We start from the raw sequence: 24,170 nt of genomic DNA, 5'->3' as shown, positions 1-24,170 counted from the left end.
GAAATATACAACACCCAAATAATGCTTACATGCTTTACATGCACAAGCACAATATACGCTTATTGCATATACATTTGGTGCCTAGTTTCCCACACAACAGTGAACATTCCTCAAATATAATTAATTGATTATCAAATGCTTTGAAACATCCAGAGGTTGCTAAGTGTTTCATAATTTTTTTTCTAGATGGTTGTGCATGTCAAAACAGAGAGTAATTTGAGAAACTAGTCCATTTTTAAACATATTTTAACTCAGAGTTGAGGTCATATAGCAATTATTATCTCTATCAGTTACATTGGTCCATTTAGATATCAGGTGGTCAAAGAAAAATTTCATAAAAATAAGATGTTCCAACCATTCAATAAGTGCAACTGACATTTCTGAATCAGAGACCATATGTACTGCAGACCCAATCTAGTAACAACAGTGATAATGGAACATAATTCCATCACTGATTTTTTAAATTTCATTTTTTAGAGTTTTGAGATTTTGGTGTCACTTAAGATTTGATGAATTTTAGTTGATCACAACACAATATGAAAGAACAACCTGCATATATGATAAAGGTAGGTAGACATTGTTTAGCTCAGTTTGCTGACTGTGATGGAGAATGATGCCAACAGTGTGGGTTCAATTGCCCACATTTAGCTGAGAATACCATGAAGGATTCTCCTTCTCAATCTCATCACTCTGTTGACGTGTGATGACCCTCACATTAAAACCCCCATCAGTCATCTCTTTAATGAGAGAGCAGCCCTATGGTCTCTGAAGGCAATGGCAACTTTACCTATCCTTTTCTTTATATGATAAATAAAAGATATGTTAAATATTACTTTTATTATATTACTCACCAGCAATTTCAAGTTAAATTTTCTTTCAGCAAATACAGTTTTATGTGACTCACATTACACAATGCATTATTTCAAATATTAAACTGTGGCCTTGTAAACATATTTGATCATAGTTGGAAAAGCACCTGTCAATTATTTCTGAGTAACAAACCCAATTTCCTTAACCTATCCTAAAATAAACAGCTCAAAAGTAAAATCATTTGTAAGTGTTGCAGTTCGCTGTCTGGTAAACTCTGCTGAAATATGAATTAAGTTCACCAAAGGTTTGAGATTCTAGCTTTTGAGTCATATCAAAGCTTTTTGTGAGACACTTAGCTGTAATGGAAAAATGCAGCAAACACGTTAGCTTTTTAAATTACTCAATGAGTTTTTAATACTTAATAAGACACAAAATAAATAAAGCTGATCTATTGTGGTGTTGCTCATTGTAAATTATTCAGAGATTCATAAGGACCGGTTGTTTTTCATTCATTCATTGGATGTGAACTTCGCTGGCCAATCCAGTACTGCCCCTGAGAAGGTGATGAGCCACCTTCTTGAATGATAGCAGTACATATGGTCTAAATAAATCCTCAGTAATATTGGGGAGGGTGTTCCAGAATTTTGACCTACAACAATGAAAGAATAATGTATTTACATGGCAGGCTGGTGTGTAGTTTGGAATGTAACTAGCAGGTGGCCGTATTCCTACATGTCTGCTACCCCTGTTTTTCCTAAATGTAAGAGAGGTTTGGAAGGCACAGCAAAGGAGACTTGACAAATTGCAGTGCATCTTGACCAGCAATGGTAGAGGGAGCGAATGCTCAAGATTGTGCAAATCAAATCAGCTGCTTTATCCTGGATGGTGGCGAGTCAATTTTAGTTTGTTGGAGTTTGTACACAGCAAGGCAAGTCAACAGTACATTACCGAACTCCTGACTTGCAGATGCTGGAGTAGGATGAGTTACTCTTGATAATCGGCAAACTTAAGGAAGGGGTTGTCCACACTTCTATCAAGTGGCATTTGCTCAGAAGTAACTTGGTCAATAACATTTAGTTGCGTTCCTTCAAGATTAGGGGCGGCATGGTGGCTCAGTGGTTAGCACTGCTGCCTCACAGCGCCAGGGACCCAGGTTTGATTCCCAACTTGGGTTACTGTCTGTGTGGAGTTTGCACGTTCCCCCAGTGTCTGCGTGGGTTTCCTCCAGGTGGTCTGGTTTCCTCCCACAATCCATAGGTGTGCAGGTTAGGTGAATTGGCCATGCTAAATTGCCCATAGTGTTAGGTACATTAGTCAGGGGTAAATGGGTCTGGGTGGTTGCTCTTCGGAGGTCGGTGTGGACTTGTTGGGCTGAAGGGCCTGTTTCCACATTTGGGAATCTAATCTAATAAAGATTCCTGATAACATGATCCAAACATGGCTAAAAAGTGCTAAATCTCAGGAAATGAGATGAGATGATCATAGCAAGTATAAGAATAAAGGAGCCCAAGTAAAACTAGAGTTAATAGGCATCAGAGGAAAAGCTTTCCACCAACAGAAATCAATCCAAAGCACAGAATCAGGCTGAACCATCTTTAGCTGCTCCACCACTGACCGTCCATTGTTACACAACCAGAAGTGGGATATTCACTGATGATTGCTTAATTTTCAGCACAATTTCTATTTCCTCAGATACTGAAGTAGCCAATGTTCAAATGCAGCAAGACTTGAACAATATCCAGATTTTGGTTGACAAATGTGTCACACCACATTAAGTGTCAGGCAATGTCCATCTTCAACAAGAGGGAGACTACCTGTTGCCCCATGACATTTAATAGAATTACCATTTCTCAATTCCCCCACTATCAACATCCTGGAGGGGTTACCATTGACCAGAACCCAACTAATCATATTAATACCTTGATGACAAGAATGGGTCAGGCATTAGGAATTGTACAGTGAAGCATTAACCTCCCAACTACACCAAGCTTGCTCAAGGCACAATTTAGGAGTGTTATGGAATACTCCCTACATTCCAACCCAGAAACCTCTTTCCAAATTCTTGAATATATCAGATTTTCGAAGATTTCTGCTTACCTCCTTGATAAAAATGCTGCTACATTCCTTGCATTGCAACAGCACCTACACTTTAAAAGTACTTCTTTGACTGCAATGCAGTTTTAGATACCAGGTGGTCACACAAACCACTATATAAATGCAAAACTTTCTTTTTTCCTGTGACAATAACTCTGCTCCATTCTACAAAAATGTGCTGGGGACTTAGTGTAATTGTTTTATGTTGCAAGTTTCTGAGATGTCCTACTCTACCTAATTGTGTTTTCTCAAGCAAAGAGAAGAATGTTTTATGTACAGAAAAAATTATGAACGATCATTTAAAAATCTAAGTATCCATATTTTCAGTGCATCAATGAGGCCAAGTTTCTTGAAAGTACAGCAGTAACCAGAAAACGTTTTTTAAAAATCCACAAACAGCAATTGACATGCATTTAGTGTTACACTATTTGATTAAAAAAACAAATTTGAACATGTTTGCAGATCTTTACTGTGTGTACATTAATTGAGATGTCAACAGGTTATTCAAACATGAACAAGAAATGAACAAACATTAGCTCACCTGTTGATAAAAGAAATTTAAACTTGGCTTGTCTTCATTAAACTCATTCAGGAAGCCTTTAGGTAGATATCTGATTCTTAACTCGTATCTGCCAGAATAAAAGAAAACATTACATTGACTGTCAATTTTCAAGCTGGCAACAAAGTTGAATACTTCTTGATTGACTTTATGAAAGCACTTGAAAACCTGACAATATGTAACCCTTTGTTGGAATGAATATGTATTTAAAAATCTTATGATCTATTATTACTATTGCAAATGGTTTTAAGATCATTTATGTCAATCAGGAAAGGCAAGGGTCCCAATATCAATGCCCAGTCCCAGAAACTTCCTCCAGTCCCAGAAATACCCAATGACCATTACTTCCTGTTCCTTATCACTCAAACAATTCGTAATCACGTTGCTACTGTCTCTTTTTGTGCCATGACCTATAACTTTCCTCATAAGCCTGTTGAATAACAAATGCCTTGTAGAAATCCAGGTATACCACACCAACAGGGTTATCCTGATTGAGCCTAGTACCTCTTCAAGAAACTCTAGCAAGCTAGTTAAACATGATCTCCCCTTTAGAAATCTATTCTGACTCTTCCTAATAAACCCACTTTCTTCAATGTGTCTACTTATTCTATGCCAAAAGATTGTTTCAACAAGCTTCCCACAGTGAAGTTAAACTAACTGGTCTGTAGTTGCTCAGATTATCCTTATAACTATTCTTGAACAAGGCATAAATGTTTGCAATTTGCTTCTGGCAGCAACCCCTACACTTCACAAACACCTCCTGCATCTAAACTTGGCCCACCTCTTTCCCATTCTTTCTCATGGACTGTACACATCTTGTTGTAGGAAACTCTCCTGAATGCAATCTAAACATTTTCCCCCCTCACTATGCCTTACACCATCAGTATCAGTATTGGGAAATTGAAAGTCTCCATTATAACTGACATTATTACTCTATAAATTCCCTGCAGATTTGTTCTTTATTATCTTTTCCACTAGTTAATGGTCTGCAGACTACACCAAGCAATGTAATTTTATTTGTACCTGTTTTATTCCTTCGCTCTAGCCAAATTGACTATGTCCTATAACCCTCTGTTAGGGCTGCCCATAACTAAATAACACAAAATGGCCGATGGCTGCCCATAGCTAATACAGCATAACAAGGCTGACAGAAACATTTTAAGGTTGCTGAATGAGCATATGAATTTGATAATAATATTTAACATTTGAATTATGTAATCTTACTAACAGCAGCTGTCAGACATAGATAATAACATTTAACATTTGATTCATCACAGGTCGAACAATTGCAGCACACTAATTAGTTGTTTAATCAATAATTATAGAGCTGAATTAGTTATAGAAAAGCATTAAAGAAAAAGATTCAATCCAGCTTCAGACAATTAAAAAAAACCTCCTGTATCACTGCAGGGAGAAATGAATATAGACTTTAGCCAACAATGGAATGTGAACTGAATGAACACATTAAGGCACAACTTGTTAGCTAAAGAATTCTAACATTAGGCATAGCCACATAACTTTGTTGAAAGTTGTCAAAAATCAATATTATTTCTTGTAAGGAGAAATTTAAAACACTCTGAAGCAACAGGTAAGTATCCAATTAATTGGCAGTTAACACTGTGCCGCTGGCAAATATTACTTGAATACAGTATCCATGTGAAAAGCCTCAGTAGAGGAGATAAGAGTCTGGAAGACATCTTGAAAGACCACGGTTGGACTGACGGGGGGGGGGGGGGGGGGGGGGGGGGGGGTAAATTACAATAAAGGTCATCTGAATCTACCCCTCGACTCAGATCTCATATTTTCAATGAGGGTCCAACACCTCTGATGCATCCATTTTCTCTAGCGCTGCAATGTCTCCTTAACCAACACTGCTACCTTTCCGGTCTTTTCTATCTTTTCTGAACAACTTATACTAAGGAATATGTAAGATCTATGGCTTTTGTGCCTTGAGCCAAGTCTCTATTATTATCACAGCATCATATTTCCACATGGTAATATTTATCTGTAACTCCCAATCTTATTTACAATGCATTTATATACATGTCATTAACTCTGTCTTGGACTTCATTTCTTACTCCCTTACTCCAACTTCACCTGTTAAATGATCACTCTCTGTGCCAGTGCTATCTGTATACCCAGATATTTTACATATCCTTGTATTCTCCTCTACTATTCCCACACACCTGCCATTTTAAATTTAAAACTCTCCCAAAAGCACTCGCAAAATGTCTGTAAGGAACGACCAGCTCTATTCAGGTGCAACCCACCTAACTTGTAAAGGTGCCTTCTTCCCCAGAGCCAGTCCAAGTGTCCCAGTAAGCTAAAGCCCTCCCTCCTGCAACATCTCTCCAGCCATGCATTCATCTGCCATATCTTCCTATTTCTGTACTAACCTGCAAGTGGTACTGGGAGTAATCTAGAGATTTCTACATTTCACATCCTGGTTGCTAACTTTCTTCCTAGCTCCCTGAATTCAGTTTTCAGAACCACATCCACTTGCTACTTTAGTCACTGGTACTAATGTAGACACCACCTCTGGTTGTTCACCTTTCCCCAGAAGAATGCTCTGGAGCTGCTCTGTTCCACCCCTGACAATGACATTAGGGAGGCAACAGATCATCTTGGAGTCATGTTGACAGCCAATGAGATGCCTATCTGCTCCCCTAACCAATGACCCCTATCACCATGGCTCCTCCTTTTTCTTCCTCACCTCTACATAATCTGGTCACTCAATGCCAGAAGCTTAGCCCTGACTGCACTCCCTTGAGGAACTAGCACTCTCATCAGCTTCCCAAATGGAAAACAGATTTGAAAGGGAGACCAAAATGACTCCTGTTACACCCGCTGGTTTCTCTTGAACTGCCTAGTGGTCACCCAGTCCCTTCCTTCCTCTTAAGGTGCGGTGTATCGACATTTCTAAATGTCCTATCCACATAACTCTTAGCTTCACAGATGTGCCATAGTGTCTTCAGCTATTGCTTGAACTCCAAACTTATCAGCTCCAGGACAGGATATAAATGGAACCTGAAGCCAAAGACCCAAGTACTCTTGCATCTTCATGATTTGATTATTAGTGCGTCACTATATACGGTTTTGATTATAGTATATGGTCTTTCTTACTTCCATTCTTCTGGAGGATGATGCTGCTCAAATTTTTCACGTACATGTGAAACGCCCATGTCTGGATGCAGCCAGTGGACCTCTTCAGAACGCACATGACTGAGTCGAATTCCAAAGCAGGCCACATTTTTAACTTTGTGAGAATCTACAATCTTCTGAATAATACCCTGAAACATGGCACAGATATATAATTAAATTGAATTGTACAGTATAGCAAAAAAAAGGTATAACTGCCGTTTAAATACCAATTTTGAAATCAACCATTTAACCTTCGGCCTAAAGTTAATAACCTACTACAGATTTTTACGTTACAAAGTGCAATTTATTTCCAAGAGTTAAAATATGGAGGCAAAAAATATTAGCAGCATGCTGGTAACATAGCATTACTTGCAGAATCTGAAAAGTCTCTATAAAATATTGTACATAAAATAAAATTGAGGTTTTGAATATAAATGAATACCAAAAAGACATAAACAATGATAATTAGAAAGAATATATTAAAGGAAACTAAAGTGAAATTTGAAGCAGATGGTGTTACACTGGACCACAGCTAAGTTTTCCTATTTAGAACAAATGATAACACAAGTTGGTCGAGATGTTGCATAAGTTATAATGAGCTCACAGTTAGCCCAAGGTAATTTTCAGATAAAGTAGGTGTTCACAAATGATCAAGACACTAAAGTTGTAACAATGAAAAACTGTTACATTTTTTCCACTTTCTTTATGCCTCAGAAAAAGGACAACATCTATGGAACAAAAAATTGAAATATGGATACTAAAATGTATGCTAAAATACACACACTAAACATAAATAAAGGAATAACCTGAACTTGTAAAAGCAAAGAAAGATTCTTAAAAGGCACTTGGAGCTGGAAGGAGATCTATTCTAGAACTCAAATGGCATCATGTGACCCCACCACACTTCTGTGTCTGTAAAATCTTCCTTACTGTCTTGTTTTGACGCCATCATCTTGATAAAATTGTTATGATCACTCTACCTTAATTAGTTTGTACAGTTTTGAGTTACTTTGGTTAGATCCTCAGTATGCGACTCTTATACCGATCATGTTATTCCAATCATTTGGTTTATCTCCAGCACTGCTTTACTTTTAATACTTTGTAATTATCTCTCTGCCTCATTTAATCAGATTATAGGTTATTCCTTCATTTGCTATTCAGCTGTTGACATTTTACTCGTGCCAATCAAACCCACCATCCTGTGGCCGAAAATTTCAACTCCCCCTCCCACTCTGCCAAGGACATGCAGGTCCTGGGCCTCCTCCATCGCCACTCCCTCACCACCCGACTACCTGGAGGAAGAACACCTCATCTTCCGCCTTGTGATCCTCCAAAACCATGGCAAAGTGGACTTCACAAGTTTCCTCATTTCCTGTCCTCCCACCTTACCCCAGTCCAACGTTCCATCTTAGCACCGTCCACATGACCTGTCACACCTGTCAATCTTCTTCCCACCTCTCTGCTCCACCCTCCTCTCCAACCTATCACCTTTACCCCTACCTCCTTCCACCTACTGCACTCTTAGCAACCTTCTCGCTCCACCTCCCTCCCATTTATCTCTCTACCCCTGAGGCTCCGAGCCTCATTCCTGATGAAGGGCTTTTGCCCAAAATGTCAATTTTCCTGCTCTTAGGATGCTGGCTGACCTGCTGTGCTTTTCCAGCACCACTCTAATCTTGACTCTACTCACACCTATCGGCACTCTATACCATGTGTTTGATCTTTTGATCTCTTTGCCATTGATCTCGCAGCTATAAATTCTTTTAAAAATGGCACAACACCAGGTTATAGTCCAACAGATTTATTTAGAAGCACTAGCTTTTGGAGTGCCACTCCTTCTTCAGGTGGTTGTGGAGTTGAACCGTAAGACACAGAATTTGTAGCAAATGATTACAGTGTCATGCAAGTAAAATGATCCATTTAACAAATCTCTATTGTTAAGTTTTTCATCTTTTAGAAAGGGTTTTAATTCACTTGCTTAGTAAAAAGACTGGTGCATCTTAGCTTTGAATATACTTAATTACCCAGACTAAATAACCCCCTGTGGTAAGGAGTTCCATAGATCCACTAACCTCAGGAAAAAAATCCCTCCTCATCACAGTCTTAAATGGACAATCCTTTATTGTGAGATTGTGCTCTCTGGTCATAGACTCTCCCACAATGGGAAGTAATCTTTCTGCACCTGTCCTGTCAAGTCCCCCAAGAATCTTGTATATTTCAGGGTCACAGGAGTGTGCTGGCAGACAGCAAACTGGTTTGAAGTGTGTCTACTTCAATGCCAGAAGTATCCAAAATAAGGTAGGTGAGCTTGCAGCATGGATAGGTACCTGGGACTTCGATGTTGTAGCCATTTTGGAGACATGGATAGAGCAGGGTGAGGAATGGATGTTGCAGGTTCCAGGGTTTAGATTTTTCATTAAAAACAGGCAAGGCAGTAAAAGCGGGGGAGGCATGGTCTTGTTAGTCAAAGATAGTATAACGGTGGCTGAGAGAAGTTTTGATGACGACCCGTCTACTGAGGTAGTGTGGGCTGAGGTTAGAAACAGGAGAGGCAAGGAGCGGTCACACTGCTTGGAGTGTTTTTTATAGACCTCCGCAGAGGTCCAGGGATTGGAAGAGGATTAGCAAAATTAATCTGAGTAGGAGTGAAAGGAACAGGGTGGTCATTACGGGGGACTTTAACTTCCCCAACATTGACTGGAAATGTTATAGCTCTAGTACGTTGGATGGATCAGTTTTTGTCCAATGTGTACAGGAGGGTTTCCTGACACAGTATGTCGAAGGGCTGACAAGAGGGGAGGCCACACTGGATCTGGTGCTTGGTAATGAACCAGGCCAGGTGTTTGATTTAGTTGTAGATGAGCACTTTGGAGAGTGACCATAATTCTGTTTAGTTTAGCAATGGAAAGGGATAGGTACATGCCATAGGTCAAGAGTAATTGCAAGGGCAATTATAATGCGATTAGGCAAGAATTAGGATGCATAGAATGGGGTAGCAAAATGCAGGGGATGCAGACAATTGAAATGTGGAGCTGGTTTAAGGAACAGATATTGCGTGTCCTTGATAGGCATGTCCCTGTCAGGCAGGGAGGAAGTGATAAGGTAAGGGAACCGTGGTTTACTACAGAAATTGTATCTCTTGTTAAGAAGAAGGAGGAGGCTCATGAGTTAATGAGGCAAGATGGTACAGATGAGGCGATGGAGAGTTACAGATCAGCTAGGAAGGATTTAAAGAGAGAGTTAAGAAGAGCAAAGAGAGGACACGAGCAGTCTCTAGCAAATAGAATAAAGGAGAACCCTAAAGCTTTCTTTAGGTATGTGAGGAATAAAAGGATGATTAGGGTAGGAATAGGGCCAAAGACAGAAGTGGGAAGTTGAGTGTGGACCCTGTAGAGATCAGAGAGGTCCTAAATGAACATTTCTCATCGGTGTTCACTCAGGAAAAGGAGAATATTGTAGAGGAGAAGAATGAAGTACGAGATATTAGACTAGAAAGGATCGAGGTTAGTTACGCACAGGTGTTATCAATTCTAGAAGAAGTGAAAGTAGACAAGTCCCCTGGACCAGATGGGATTTATCCGAGGATTCTCTGCGAAGCTAAGGAGGAGATAGCAGAGCCTTTGGCTTTGATATTTGAGTCGTCATTGTCTACAGGTTTAGTACCCGAGGACTGGAGGATTGCAAATGTTGTACCCTTGTTCAAGAAAGGCAGCAGGAATGACTCAGGTAATTATAAACTAGTGAGCCTTACTTCTGTTGTAGGAAAGGTTTTGGAAAGGATTATAAGAGATAAGATTTATAATCATCTAGCAAGCAACAATTTGATTTCAGATAGTCAACATGGTTTCGTCAAGGGCAGGCCGTGTCTCACAAACCTCACTGAGTTTTTTGAGAAGGTGACCAAGCATGTAGATGAGGGTAGGGCAGTTGATGTGGTATACATGAACTTCAGTAAAGCCTTTGATAAGATTCCACATGGTAGGCTGTTGGAGAAAATGCAGAGGCAAGAAATTGAGGGTGATTTAGCAGTTTGGATTAGAAACTGGCTTTCTGAAAGAAGGCAGCGAGTGGTGGTTGATGGAAAATATTCAGTATGGAGTCCAGTTAGTAGTGGTGTGCCACAAGGATCTGTTTTGGGACCACTGCTGTTTGTCATTTTTATAAATGACTTAGACGCAGGCATAGGTGGATGGTTTAGTAAATTTGCATCGACACTAAAGTCAGTGGAGTAGTGGACAGTTTGGAAGAATGCGGGGGACTTAGATAAACTGCAGAATTGGGCTGAGAGGTGGAAAATGGAGATCAATGCAGCTAAATGTGAGGTGATGCACTTTGGGAAGAATAACAGGAAGGCAGAGTGCTGGCTCAGTGGAAAGATTCTTGGTAGTGTGGATGTGCAGAGGGATCTTGGAGTCCATGTGCATAGATCCCTGAAAGTTGCCACCCAGGTGGGTAGTGCTGTTAAGACGGCATGTGGTGTGTTAGGTTTCATTGGAGAGGGATTGAGTTCCGTAACTGTAATTATACAAAACGCTGGTGCGGCCACACTTGGAATATTGTGTACAGTTCTGGTCACCCCATTACAGGAAGGATGTGGAAGCATTGGAAAAGGTGCAGTGGAGATTTACCAGGATGTTGCCTGGTCTGGAGGGAAGGTCTTATGAGGAAAGGCTAAGAGACTTGGGTCTGCTTTCATTGGAAAGAAGAACGCTAAGGGGGGATTTGATAGAGACATACAAGATGATCAGAGGATTAGACAGGGGAGACAGTGAAAGACTTTTTCCTAGGATGGTGACGTCAGCATGTATGAGAGGACATAACTACAAATTGAGGGGTGATAGATTTAAGGCAGATGTCAGAGGCAGGTTCTTTATGCAGAGAGTGGTAAGGGCGTGGAATGCCCTACCTGCTAATGTAGTCAACTCAGCCACATTAGGGAGATTTAAACAATCCTTAGATAAGCACGTGGATGATTTTGGGATAGTGTAGGGGGACAAGCTGAGAATAGTTCACAGATCGGCGCAACATCAAGGGCTGAAGGGCCTGTTCTGTCCTGTATTGTTCTATATTCAATACAACTTTCATTCTTCTAAATTCCAATGAGTACAGGCCCAATCTACCCAACTTCTTCTCATCAGACAGTGATTCAATACCTGGTTATAGCCATGGGTACCTGCTCTGGACTGTTTTCAATTCCAGTATTTCTTTCCTTAGATAAGGGACTCAAAATAATTCGCAACATCCCAGCTGTAGTCTGACTGGTCACTTGTATAGTTTTAGTAAAACTTCCTACCTTTACATTCTGCTCACTTTGAAATAAAGGCCATTTGCTTTTCCCGTTACCTGCAGAACTTAGATTCGAGCTTTTTGTGACTCACTGACAAGGACTACCAAATCTTCCTGTTGCATAGTTTTCTGAAGTCTTTCTCAATTGGAGTAATATTCAGATGTTCAGTTTATAATCTGCCATTTCTGCACATTATATTCCATCTGCTAAGTTTTTGCCCAATTGCTTAACCTGTCAGTATCTCTCTCTGTGGACTCTGTCATCCTCACCACTAACCTCCCCACTTATTTTTGGATCATAGGCTTTTACTGCAGTTCCCATATATACATGTATTAAAGTCATGGGTACTTTGGTGTCTGGGCTATTCAGATAATTGAAGTCCCCATTGTAAATATTCTATGATGCTTGCACCTCTCAGTAGTTCCCTTGCAGATTTCTTCCCATTAGTAGTCTGCAGACCACAGAAAGCAATGTAGATGTGTGCTTCTTGCATCCAGCCAAATTGATTCTGTCCTTAAACCCTCAGTTCTTAAGATCATCAATCCCCACCTTTTCTTTATTCCCTACCTTTCCTGAATACCCTATAACCAGGAATATTTAATATCCACTTATGCTCTTCCTTCTGTTAGGTCGCAATATCATAATTCCACATGGCAATGTGTGCCTGAAACTCACCAATCTTATTATTATTCTTTGTACATTCAGTTCTGTACCTTGATTCTGGCACCATTTACTATAAGTTATTACAGCATAATACAGTATTATAACTTTAAATATGATCGTAGTCTTTTCTGTTTACTTTCCCCCTCCATCCTCATTTTCCACTTACCCAACATCCCCCCGTTTCCCCTCTTCCTTCTCTGCTTTCTTGCAATGCATGTTGTTAAGAACTGGATGGTCTCTAGTGCTGGGAAGTGAGGAGATTTGGTGGAGAATTGCAAAGGGATGTAAACCAAAACATTGTGGTTCAGAGATACACATTGGGTGGTAGAGGTTTAATCTCCCAGAGTTGGTTACCTTGGTGAAGTCAACACGTAAGTATGAGAGAATAATCAAAAGAAAGAGTATCTTGTCAGTTCAAATGGAAAGGGTGAGGAAATGTCTTGGGAAAAGTTTTGAAAACACATGTTAACATTTCTTTTATATTATCTCTAGGAAGCTGTATTTGATGCTTGTATGCCTCTTTCCACAAATTTAATAAGCTGTGATTAGTTTTGAACGTACAACAGGAGTGGCGAAAGATGCTTGGTATTATTGCTAGGCTATTAATCCAGAAACAGAAAGTGTGGTGCTGGAAAGCACAGCAGGTCAGGCAGCAGAGGAGCGGAGAGTCAATGGTCCTCAGATGCTGCTTGACCTGTTGACCTTTTCCATCGCCACACATTTTGACTTTGATCTCCAACATCTACAGTCCTCACTTTCTCCTATTAACCCAGAAACTCAGCAAATGTTCTAATGTTCTGAGGACTAGAGTTCATATCCTGCCATGACAGATGTTAGAATTTGAATTTAATTTTAAAAATCTGGAAATCTGATTACCATGAAACCATTGTCGATTGTTGGAAAAACCCATTTGCCTCAACTAGTGTCCTTCAGGGAAGGAAATTTGCAATCCTTAGCTGGTCTGGCTTACATGTGACCCCAGACCGACAGTAATGTGATCGACTCTCAACTGCCCTCTGAAATGGCCCAGCAAGCCACATAGATGTAAAAATTGTCACAAAATCTTAACAAAGAAATGCAACTGTAAGGATAACAAGAATCCAGAGAAAGTATATTCCTGTCAGGGTGAAAGGGAAGGCTGGTAGGTATAGAGAATGCTGGATGACTAAAGAAATTGAGGATTTGGTTAAGAAAAAGAAGGAAGCATATGTCAAGTATAGACAGGATAGATCGCGTGAATCCTTAGAAGAGTATAAAGGAAGTAGGAGTATACATAAGAGGGAAATCAGGATGGCCAAAAGAGGACATGAGATAGCGCTGGCGAATAGAATTAAGGAGAATCCAAAGGGTTTTTACAAATATATTAAGGTCAAAAGGGTAACTAGGGAGAGAATAGGGCCCCTCAAAGATTAGCAAGATGGCCTTTGTGTGGAGCCACAGAAAATGGGGAAGATACTAAATGAATATTTTGCATCAGTATTTCCTGAGGAAAAGGATATGGAAGATATAGAGGTGGGATAATAGATGGTGACATCTTGCAAAATGTCCAGATTACAGAGGAGGAAGTGCTGGATGTCTTGAAACGGTTAAAGGTGGATAAATCCCCAGGACCTGATGTGGTGTACCCGAGAACTCTGTGGGAAGCTAGAGAAGTGATTGCTGGGCCTCTTGCTGAGATTTTTGTATCATCAATAGTCACAGGTGAGATGCCAGAAGACTGGAGGTTGGCAAACGTGGTGCCACTTTTTTTTGATTGCGAGCAGCAGCAGAGTGTAAAGGAACCCGGAAGGCTCTAGCTAAGGTGAGACAGTTTGTTTTAAAATTACTTACCGGTAGCGGGCAGCGGTGTTTTTTTTCTCTTCACAGAAAGAGCGGGAGCAGCAGGGGGAAGTGACGAAGACCTGAGGGGCAGCCAGGTAGGTTTTTCCCTATAAAAGCGCGCAGGAAAAGAACCCGAGGCACTACAGAGGTAGTGCCTCCCACCCGCCCTCTTCCTCTAACCTAATAATAAGACCCGTTATGATAAGTAGGTAAGTGCTGCATTTTGCTCGTTCTATTCTTTAGATCCAGTTTTTTTTTTAAAAAAAAAGGTTACTTTTAGAGGGATGGCAGTGAAGGCAGTGCAATGTTCCTCTTGCAACATGTTTGAGGTGAGGGATGCCATGGACATCCCTGCTGATTACACTTGCAGGATGTGCACCCATCTCCAGCTCCTCCAAGACCGTGTTAGGGAACTGGAGCAGGAGTTGGATGAACTTAGGATCATTCGGGAGGCAGAGGGGGTCATAGATCGGAGCTTTAGGGAAGTAGTAACTCCAAAGATTGCAGACAGATGGGTGACAGTGAGGGGGACTGGGAGGAAGCAGCCAGTGCAGGGAGCCCCTGCGGCTGTTCCCCTCAAGAACAAGTATACCGTTTTGGATACTTGTGGGGGGGGGGACTTACCAGGGGTAAGTATGGGGCTCAGGCCTCTGGCACGGAGCCTGTCTCCGTTGCTCAGAAGGGAAGGGTGGAGAAGAGCAGAGCAATGGTAATTGGGGACTCGATAGTTCGAGGCACAGATAGGCGGTTTTGTGGGGGCGAGAGAGACTCACGTTTGGTATGTTGCCTCCCAGGTGCAAGGGTACGTGATGTCTCTGATCGTGTTTTCCGGGTCCTTAAGGGGGAGGGGGAGCAGCCCGAAGTCGTGGTCCACATTGGCACCAATGACATAGGTAGGAGGGCTGAGGATGTTAGGTAGGCTTTCAGGGAGCTAGGTTGGAAGCTCAAAGTTGGAACGAACAGAGTTGTTGTCTCTGGTTTGTTACCCATGCCATGTGATAGAGAGTTGAGGAATAGGGAGAGAGAACAGTTAAATGCGTGGCTACAGGGATGGTGAAGGAGGGAGGGATTCCGGTATTTGGATAACTGGGGTTCTTTCTGGGGAAGGTGGGACCTCTATAAACAGGATGGTCTACACCTGAACCTGAGGGGCACCGGTATCCTTGGCGGTAGGTTTGCTAGTGCTCTTGGGGGGGGGTTTAAACTAACTCTGCAGGGGCATGGGAAACTAGACTGTAGCTTTAGGGTGCAGGACCTGGAGTGTAGGGAGGTTAGGAACATGGCATCAATCTCAAAGGAGGGTGCCTGTAAACAGGAAAGTGGCTTGAAGTGTGTATACTTCAATGCAAGAAGTATACGAAATAAGGTAGGTGAACTTGCAGCGTGGGTTGGTAGCTGGGACTTCGATGTTGTGGCTATTACGGAGACATGGGTAGAACAGGGACAGGATTGGCTGTTGCAGGTCCCAGGGTTTAAATGTTTTAGTAGGGTCAGAGGTGGGGGTAAAAGAGGGGGAGGTGTGGCATTGCTTGTCAAAGATCGTATTACAGCGGTGGAAAGGACGATGGATGAAGACTCGCCATCTGAGGTATTTTGGGCTGAGGTTAGGAATAGGAAAGGTGAGCTCACTCTGTTAGGAGTTTTCTACAGGCCTCCTAATAGTCCTAGAAACGTAGAAGAAAGGATTGCGAGGATGATTCAGGAGAAGAGTGAAAGTAATAGGGTGGTTGTTATAGGGGACTTTAACTTTCCTGATATTGATTGGGAAAGCTATAGCTCTAGTTCATTAGATGGGTCGGTGTTTGTCCAATGTGTGCAGGAGGGTTTCCTGACACAATATGTAGATAGGCCAACAAGAGGTGAGGCCATACTGGATTTGGTTCTGGGTAACGAACCAGGCCAGGTGATAGAATTAGAGGTAGATGAGCACTTTGGGGACAGTGACCACAATTCGTTGACTTTTACTCTAGTGATGGAAAGGGATAAGTGTGCACTGCAGGGCAAAAGTTATAGCTGGGGGCAGGGAAATTATGATGCGGTGAGGCATGACTTAGGATGCGTGGCTTGGAAAAGTAGGCTTCAAGGCAAGGGCGTAATTGATATGTGGAGCTTGTTCAAGGAGCAACTATTGAGTGTCCTTGATAAGTATGTACCTGTCAGGCAGGGAGGAAAGGGTCGTGTGAGGGAGCCGTGGTTTAATAAGTAATTGGAATCCCTTGTTAAATGGAAGAGGGCAGCCTATGTTAAGATGAGGCATGAAGGTTCAATTGGGGCGATTGAGAGTTATAAGGTAGCCAGGAAGGACCTGAAGAGAGAGCGAAGAGCAGCAAGGAGGGGACATGAAAGGTCCTTAGGTTGGTAGGATTAGGGAAAACCCTAAGGTTTTCTATAGGTATGTCAGGAATAAAAGAATGACTAGGGTAGGAATAAATCCAGTCAAGGATAGTAGTGGGAAGTTGCGTGTGGAGGCTGAAGAGATTGGGGAGACACTGAATGAATACTTATCGTCAGTATTCACTCAGGAACAGGACATTGTTGCCGATGTGAATACTTAGTCACAATTAAGTAGAATGAATGGCTTTGAGGTATGTAGGGAAGAGGTATTGGAAATTCTGGAAAGGGTGAAAATAGATAGGTCCCCTGGGCCTGATGGCATTTATCCTAGGATTCTATGGGAAGCAAGGGAAGAGATTGCAGAGCCATTGGCCTTGATTTTTATGTCCTCGTTGTCTACAGGAGTAGTGCCAGAAGACTGGAGGCTAGCAAATGTGGATCCCTTGTTCAAGAAGGGGAGTAGGGATACCACTAGTAACTATTGGCCGGTGAGTCTCACTTCTGTTGTGGGCAAAGTCTTAGAGAGAATTGTAAGGGATAGGATTTATGAACATCTGGAAAGGAATAATGTGATCAAGGATAGTCAACATGATTTTGTGAAGGGCAGGTCGTGCCTCACAAACCTTATTGAATTCTTTGAGGTGACTAAGGAGGTGGACGAGGGGAAAGTGGTAGATGTGGTGTATATGTATTTTAGTAAGGTGTTTGATAAGGTTCCCTATGGTAGGCTACTTCAAAAAATACGGAGGTATGGCATTGAGGGTAAGTTGGAGGTTTGGATTAGGAATTGGCTGGCTGGAAGAAGACAGAGGGTAGTAGTTGATGGTAAAGGTTCATCTTGGAGTGCCGTCACTAGCGGTGTTCCGCAAGGATCTGTTTTGGGACCATTGCTGTTTGTCATTTTTATAAATGACCTGGAGGAGGGGCTAGAAGGTTGGGTGAGCAAGTTTGCGAATGATACGAAAGTCGGAGGAGTTGTTGACAGTGAGGAACGATGTGGCAGGTTACAGCGGGATATAGATAAGCTGCAGAACTGGGCAGAAAGGTGGCAAATGGAGTTCAATGTAGCTAAGTGTGAGGTGATTCACTTTGGTAAGAGTAACAAAAAGATGGAGTACTGGGCTAATGGTCGGATACTTGGTAGTGTGGATGAGCAGAGGGATCTTGGTGTCCACGTACACAGATCTTTGAAAGTTGCCACCCAGGTAAATAGTGCGGTGAAGAAGGCATATGGCGTACTGGCTTTTAATGGTAGAGGAATTGAGTTCCGGAGTCCTGAGATCATGTTGCAGTTGTACAAGACTCTGTGCGGCCGCATCTGGAGTATTGTGTGCAGTTTTGGTCACCATACTATAGGAAGGATATGGAGGCACTGGAACGGATGCAGAGGAGGTTTACCAGGATGTTGCCTGGTATGGTAGGAAGATCGTATGAGGAAAGGCTGAGGCACTTGGGGTTGTTTTCATTGGAGAAAAGAAGGTTTAGGGGTGACTTGATAGAGGTGTACAAGATGATTAGGGGTTTAGATAGGGTTGACCGTGAGAACCTTTTTCCACGTATGGAGTCAGCTATTACGAGGGGGCATAGCTTTAAATTAAGGGGGGATAGGTATAGGACTGATGTTAGGGGTAGGTTCTTTACTCAGCGAGTCGGGAGTTCAGGGAATGCCCTGCCAGTAGCAGTGGTGGACTCTCCCTCTTTATGGGCATTTAAGCAGGCATTGGATAGGCATATGGAGGATAGTGGGCTAGTGTAGGTTAGGTGGGCTTGGATCGGCGCAACATCGAGGGCCAAAGGACCTGTACTGCGCTGTATTCTTCTATGTTCTAAGACAAGCCAGGGAACTATAGACCGGTGAGCCTGACCTCAGTGGTGGGCAAGTTGTTGGAAGGAACCCTGAGGGATAGGATGTACATGAATTTGGAAAGGCAAGGACTGATTAGGGATAGTCAACATGGCTTTGTGCATGAGAAATTATGTCTCACAAACTTGATTGAGTTTTTTGAAGAAGTAACAAAGAAGATTGAAGAGGGCAGAGCAGTAAATGTGATGTATATGGACTTTAGTAAGGCATTCGACAAGGTTCCCCACGGGAGACTGATTAGCAAGGTTAGATCTCATGGAATAAAGTGAGAACTAGCCATTTGGATACAGAACTGGCTCAAAGGTGGAAGACAGAGGGTGGTGGTGGAGGGTTGTTTTTCAAACTGGAGGCCTGACCAGTGGAGAACCACAAGGATCGGTGCTGGGTCCTCTACGTTGTGTCATTTACATAAATGATTTGGATGCAAGCATAAGAGGTACGATTAGTAAGTTTGCAGATGACACCAAAATTAGCGGTGTAGTGGACAGCAAAGCGGGTTACCTCAGATTACAACAGGATCTGGACCAGATGGGCAAATGGGCTGAGAAGTGGCAGATGGAGTTTAATTCAGCTAAAGCCGAGGGGCTGCATTTTGGGAAAGCAAATCTTAACAGGACTTATACACTTAATGGTAAGGTCCTAGGGAGTGTTGCTGAACAAAGAGACCTTGGAGTGCAGGTTCATAGCTCCTTGAAAGTGAAGTCGCAGGTTGATAGGATAGTGAAGGCGGCATTTGGTACGCTTTCCTTTATTGGTCAGAGTATTGAGTACAGGAGTTGGGAGGTCATGTTGCGCTGTACAGGACATTGGTTAGGCCACTGTTGGAATATTGCGTGCAATTCTGGTCTCCTTCCTATCGGAAAGATGTTGTGAAACTTGAAAGGGCTCAGAAAAGATTTACAAGGATGTTGCCAGGATTGGAGGATTTGAGCTATAGGGAGAGGCTGAACAGGCTGGAGCGTCGGAGTCTGAGGGGTGACCTTATCGAGGTTTACAAAATTATGAGGGATATGGATAGGATAAATAAACAAAGTCTTTTCCCTGGGACTAGGGAGTCCAGAAGAAGGCATAGGTTTATGGTGAGAGGGGAAAGATATAAAAGAGGCCTAAGGGGCAACTTTTTCACGCAGAGGGTGGTATGTGTATGGAATGAGCTGCCAGAGGATGTGGTGGAGGCTGGTACAATTGCAGCATTTAAGAGGCATTTGGATGGGTATATGAATAGGAAGGGTTTGGAGGGATATGGGCCGGGTGCTGGCAGGTGGGACTAGATTGGGTTGGGATATCTGGTCGGTGTGGACAGGTTGGACCGAAGGGTCTGGTTCCATGCTGTACATCTCTATGACTCTAAAACAACAACGTTCTAAATGGCTCCTAATCAGGTCACTATGACATGTGTGGGGAGGGGTCAATGCAGCAGAGAACCACCTAACAAAGAGAAAACATCAAAAAGAAAATCTCTATGCATGTACTGGAAATCTCTTTCTACTAGCTGCCTTCCACTTACTTTTCTCCTTTTGAAGAAGGAATAAAACGCTTTCATAAACACCAAAAGGTCAAATTTTCAACCAGAGAAATAAAAAGAGCTTCACAAAATTCTTGTGACAATAGCAAAGACCTGATAAGGAATGTAAATCAAGAAAAGCAACTCATTGAGTCCTGTGGTCCAGACTGGTGTTTTCCTGATCATTGTTTCTCTTGTCCCGCTATTAATATACATGTCATGTCCGTCACTGATTATAGATTTGCGAAGAGGGAAATTTAAGAAAGGATAGAGTGTTAAGTTGCAGAGTCATAACTTAGCATTTCACATTGGCAAATTGCGATTGGTTAATTTGTTTATAACAAAGTTATTTTCTTGTTAAGTCGAGAAATCTGACGGGTGTTTTCTTTTAACCCAAGTTTGTTTCCACTGCACTACCCAAATTAGTCGTGACAACATGCAAATAATGCTCACTGTGTTATGCATCATTTATCTTCTGCCATCTAGAACATTAGAACAGATATTTACTAAATCTAAGTAAAATTTTGAAGAAAGATAAACAATATAAGATTGATAAAACTAATAACAATGTCCTATTGGATAGTGTTCCAACAAGTTTAAGTTCAATAAGAATACTAACTCACCCGGACATCAGTGGCATCACCATGTCTGATGTTCATGACCCAGGTTGAGGGCTCATTATTGCTCTCAAAATAATGGAAGACCTTCAACACTCGTTCCATGGCACCAGGAGATCGTTCCATACTCAAACGGGACTTGGCTCCTGAACCTGCTGTGTGATTCAAGTTCGGGTCAAGGTAACCAGCTGCCATGCTTCTACTGGATGCTATGTGTCGTTCATATTCTATGGAGATAAAAATTAAAAGTTAGAGGCAAAAATCTATAGCAAAGTAGACACATGTTCTGACATGAAGAAAAATCAAACTCATACTAAATGTTGGAACAAAATGTGAAAGTGTACATCAGAGTAAAGGCTGAATACCTATTAGTGTTCCAAAATGTTCATCATCACAAACATCCCATTGCATAAATATTTCACACAAACCTTGTGCCAATTGTGAGTTGTAACAAAATGAACCAAAACCAAAATTACAACTTAGATTTCAGAGCTAAAAGAAATGTAGTTTATCTAATGTAAAAACAAAAATCACTGCAGAAACTCAGGATAGTTCTGAAGAAATGTCACCTCAGAATTTGAAGCAAGAACTGATTTTTCTCTCTCCTCTGATGCTGTCAGACCTACTGAGTTTCCCCAGCAGTTTCTGTTTTTAATTTAGATCTTCACGGCAGCAACTGCATCTTTTACTTTTATTTAAGTTTTTTCCGTGCTTTCTTATATAATCTATCGGTGATTGTCTCACTGGTGGTTGTTTCAACTAATTCAGTTGTGGATTCAAACCCCCAGTGTCAAGCTTTGAACGCATAATTTAAGTGCAGTGTGGTATGGAGAAGTGTTGTTTTTCAAATAAGATGTCAAAGCAAGATTCCATATGCTCACACAGGGGTTCATAAGAAAATTCTTAACATTAGTCAAAGTAAAGCAGCATTCTCTCAACGTGCCAAACAAATTTATTACCTGACGCCACTAAAAACAAATTATCTGGTCATTTAGTACTGCCTTCTGTTGGACTTTGCTATATGCAAGTGGCTCTAATATAGGCAATTACAACAGCCGTGTGAGTTACGAACTATGTGATTAACTACATAGCCTCTCGGTCTCCTGAGGTAGTGAAAAACACAAAATAAAACCATAATTAAATTTTACTTTCTGCTCTTTGTTCTTTACATTATGCCAATTGAGTGCTTCTAGCACTTCGTTTAATTTCAGATCTTCAGCAACTGCAGTTTTGTGCTTTTTTGTTTTCTATATTTCAAATCCTGTGAAGCCAAAGGTTAATCCAAGCTGAACTGAGATGACTAATGCATGGTGCATCACTTGGTTAAGGATCAATCATAGCATTACTAGCCAGTTTTATTCTACAGTTAGCCCACTAACTCCCTCACATCTGCTTTCAGTTAGAATTCTCAATCTTATGACTGTGCCTAGTTGGTGGTCATTAAAAAAGGTATTGCTAATATTAAATGTTTAAAGGCCAAATTATTTATTAAAATCATGAATAAATTATAGCTAAAACAACAATTAAACTTTTCCTGTTAGAATTATTTGAAAGGCAGATTTCATTTTCTAGACATTCAGTTCATTATTAAAAACTGGACTTACACAGCATTCATGACAATCAAGGCCCCCCCCCTCCAAAGACTTTAAAGCTAATAGTATTACTTTTGTGAAGTAGAAACCTCAGTATTCAAACTGTGCACGTTAAGCTCTCATAAACAATAATGTAATCATGACCAGAGAATCTGTTTTATGTTGTTTTGATCTCAGCATAAATATCGACTAGGACACCTGGGATAACTCCCGCTTTTTTTATTACTTGTAAAAAAAGACATACTTTGTTGAAGTTCTTGTCTCGAAATATGAATGGAAATGGAAACATTTATGATGTATGAGAAGAGGCAAATGAGTCCGATTTGTAGAAACATTGCCACTGTCAATGTACCAGTTGAATGATAACTGACAGTTAACTGACAAGCTATGGAAATTTTGATCCAGGCAGGTTGACTCAAATTGGTCAACGCATTACCCTCATAATGAACCAGAGAATCACTGTCACCTGCTTTGCCGTGTAAAAACAGCCATAATGCGTTAACATGTTCTTTCAGTCTGCAAAGAATAGTTCCTGTGTATGTAGATTCTGGTACTTGCAACAGTGCAAGCTCGAATAACAAGCTTAAATTAGTTGTCAGAATAATCATCAGGACACACTGAAATAATCACCAAGAATGGCCTGAACATGGAAGCATATCTCGTGTTGGACATTGTGTTTGAGTTCTGTAAATACGTGTTACTTAGGAATGGTCAGTGCTCCCTCTGGTGCAAACTTGCAGTTATATGTTGTTTGATACAATCCACCAGACCTTGGGTGGTACAGCCAAAGCAGCTAGCATCACATCAACATAATTTCATTTACTGCATTATTCGTTGTGTGGTAGGCCACCTTTTTGGATTGATAGCAACATCCTGCTCACTTTGGACGCCATTCATACAATCATAGACAGAGATGTACAGCATGGAAACAGACTGTTAAGTCCAACTCGTTCATGCTGACCAGATATCCTAAATTAATCTAGTCCCATTTGCCAGTATTTGGTCCATATCACTCTAAACGCTTCCCATTCAGGTACCCATCCACATGCCTTTTAAATTTGTAATCATACCTGCTTCCACCACCTCCTTGAGCAGCTTGTTCCATACACTCACTGACCTCTACAAAAAGTTGCCCTTGGGTCCCTTTTAAATCTTTCCCCTCTCACCTTCAACCTCTGCCCTCTAGTTTTAGACTCACTCCACTTTCCTGGGGAAAGGACCTTGGCTGTTCACCCTATCCATGCCCCTCATGATTTTATAAACCTCTATAAGGTCACCCTTCAGCATCTGATGCTCCAGAGAAAATAGCCTCAGCCTATTTAGTCTCTCCCTGTAGCTCAAATCTCCAACCCTGGCAACATCTTTGTAAATCTTTTCAAGGTTCATAATATCTTTCCTATAGCAGGGACACCAGAATTGAATGCAGTATTCCAAAAGTGACTTCACCAATATCCTGTACAGCAGCAACATGACTTCCCAGCTCCTAAACTCAATACACTCTCCAATAAAGGCAAGGGTACCAAATGCCTTCTTCACCGTCCTGTCTACCTGTGACTTTACACTCAAAGAATTATGAACCTGCAACCCAACGTCTTTGTGTTTGGCCACACTCCCAATAGCACTTCCCACACTCTCTCAGACTTATAGTGTATAAGTCCTGCCCTGATTTGTCTTAACAAAATGCAACATCTCACGTGTATCTAAATTAAAGTCTACCTGCCACTCCTCAGCCCATCGCCCCATCTGATCAAGATCCTGTTTTACTGAGATAACCTTTTTCACTGTCCACTACAGCACCAACTTTGCTGTCATCTGCTAACTTACCAACCATACCTCCTGTACTCACACCCAATTCATTTTTGTAAATGACAAAAGACAGTGGAA

At 41.4% G+C, this 24,170-nt stretch overlaps 1 protein-coding gene across 13 annotated transcripts in view; it reads right to left on the bottom strand.

The window, feature by feature from the left end:
• The window catches only part of LOC122548888 (focal adhesion kinase 1), a 511,554-nt gene that overhangs the window by 248,025 nt on the left and 239,359 nt on the right, over positions 1 to 24,170 (bottom strand). For all 13 annotated transcript variants that reach the window (XM_087986664.1, XM_087986658.1, XM_043687803.2 and 10 more), the window contains 3 exons: positions 20,701 to 20,921; positions 6,587 to 6,753; positions 3,446 to 3,533 (listed from right to left, as the gene is read on the bottom strand). In XM_087986664.1, coding sequence (XP_087842790.1) covers positions 3,446 to 3,533; positions 6,587 to 6,753; positions 20,701 to 20,889 — 444 coding nt within the window. In that variant the 5' untranslated portion in view covers positions 20,890 to 20,921. The remainder of the gene's footprint in view (positions 1 to 3,445; positions 3,534 to 6,586; positions 6,754 to 20,700; positions 20,922 to 24,170) is intronic.

This window comes from Chiloscyllium plagiosum, unplaced genomic scaffold, assembly GCF_037043375.1.
Source record: "Chiloscyllium plagiosum isolate Xiang-an unplaced genomic scaffold, Cpla_swu_hap1 HiC_scaffold_4, whole genome shotgun sequence".
In the NCBI taxonomy this organism is placed as follows: Eukaryota; Metazoa; Chordata; class Chondrichthyes; order Orectolobiformes; family Hemiscylliidae; genus Chiloscyllium; species Chiloscyllium plagiosum.
The sequence above is the reverse complement of the archived record's forward strand: the minus strand, read 5'-3'. Positions and strand labels throughout refer to the sequence as shown.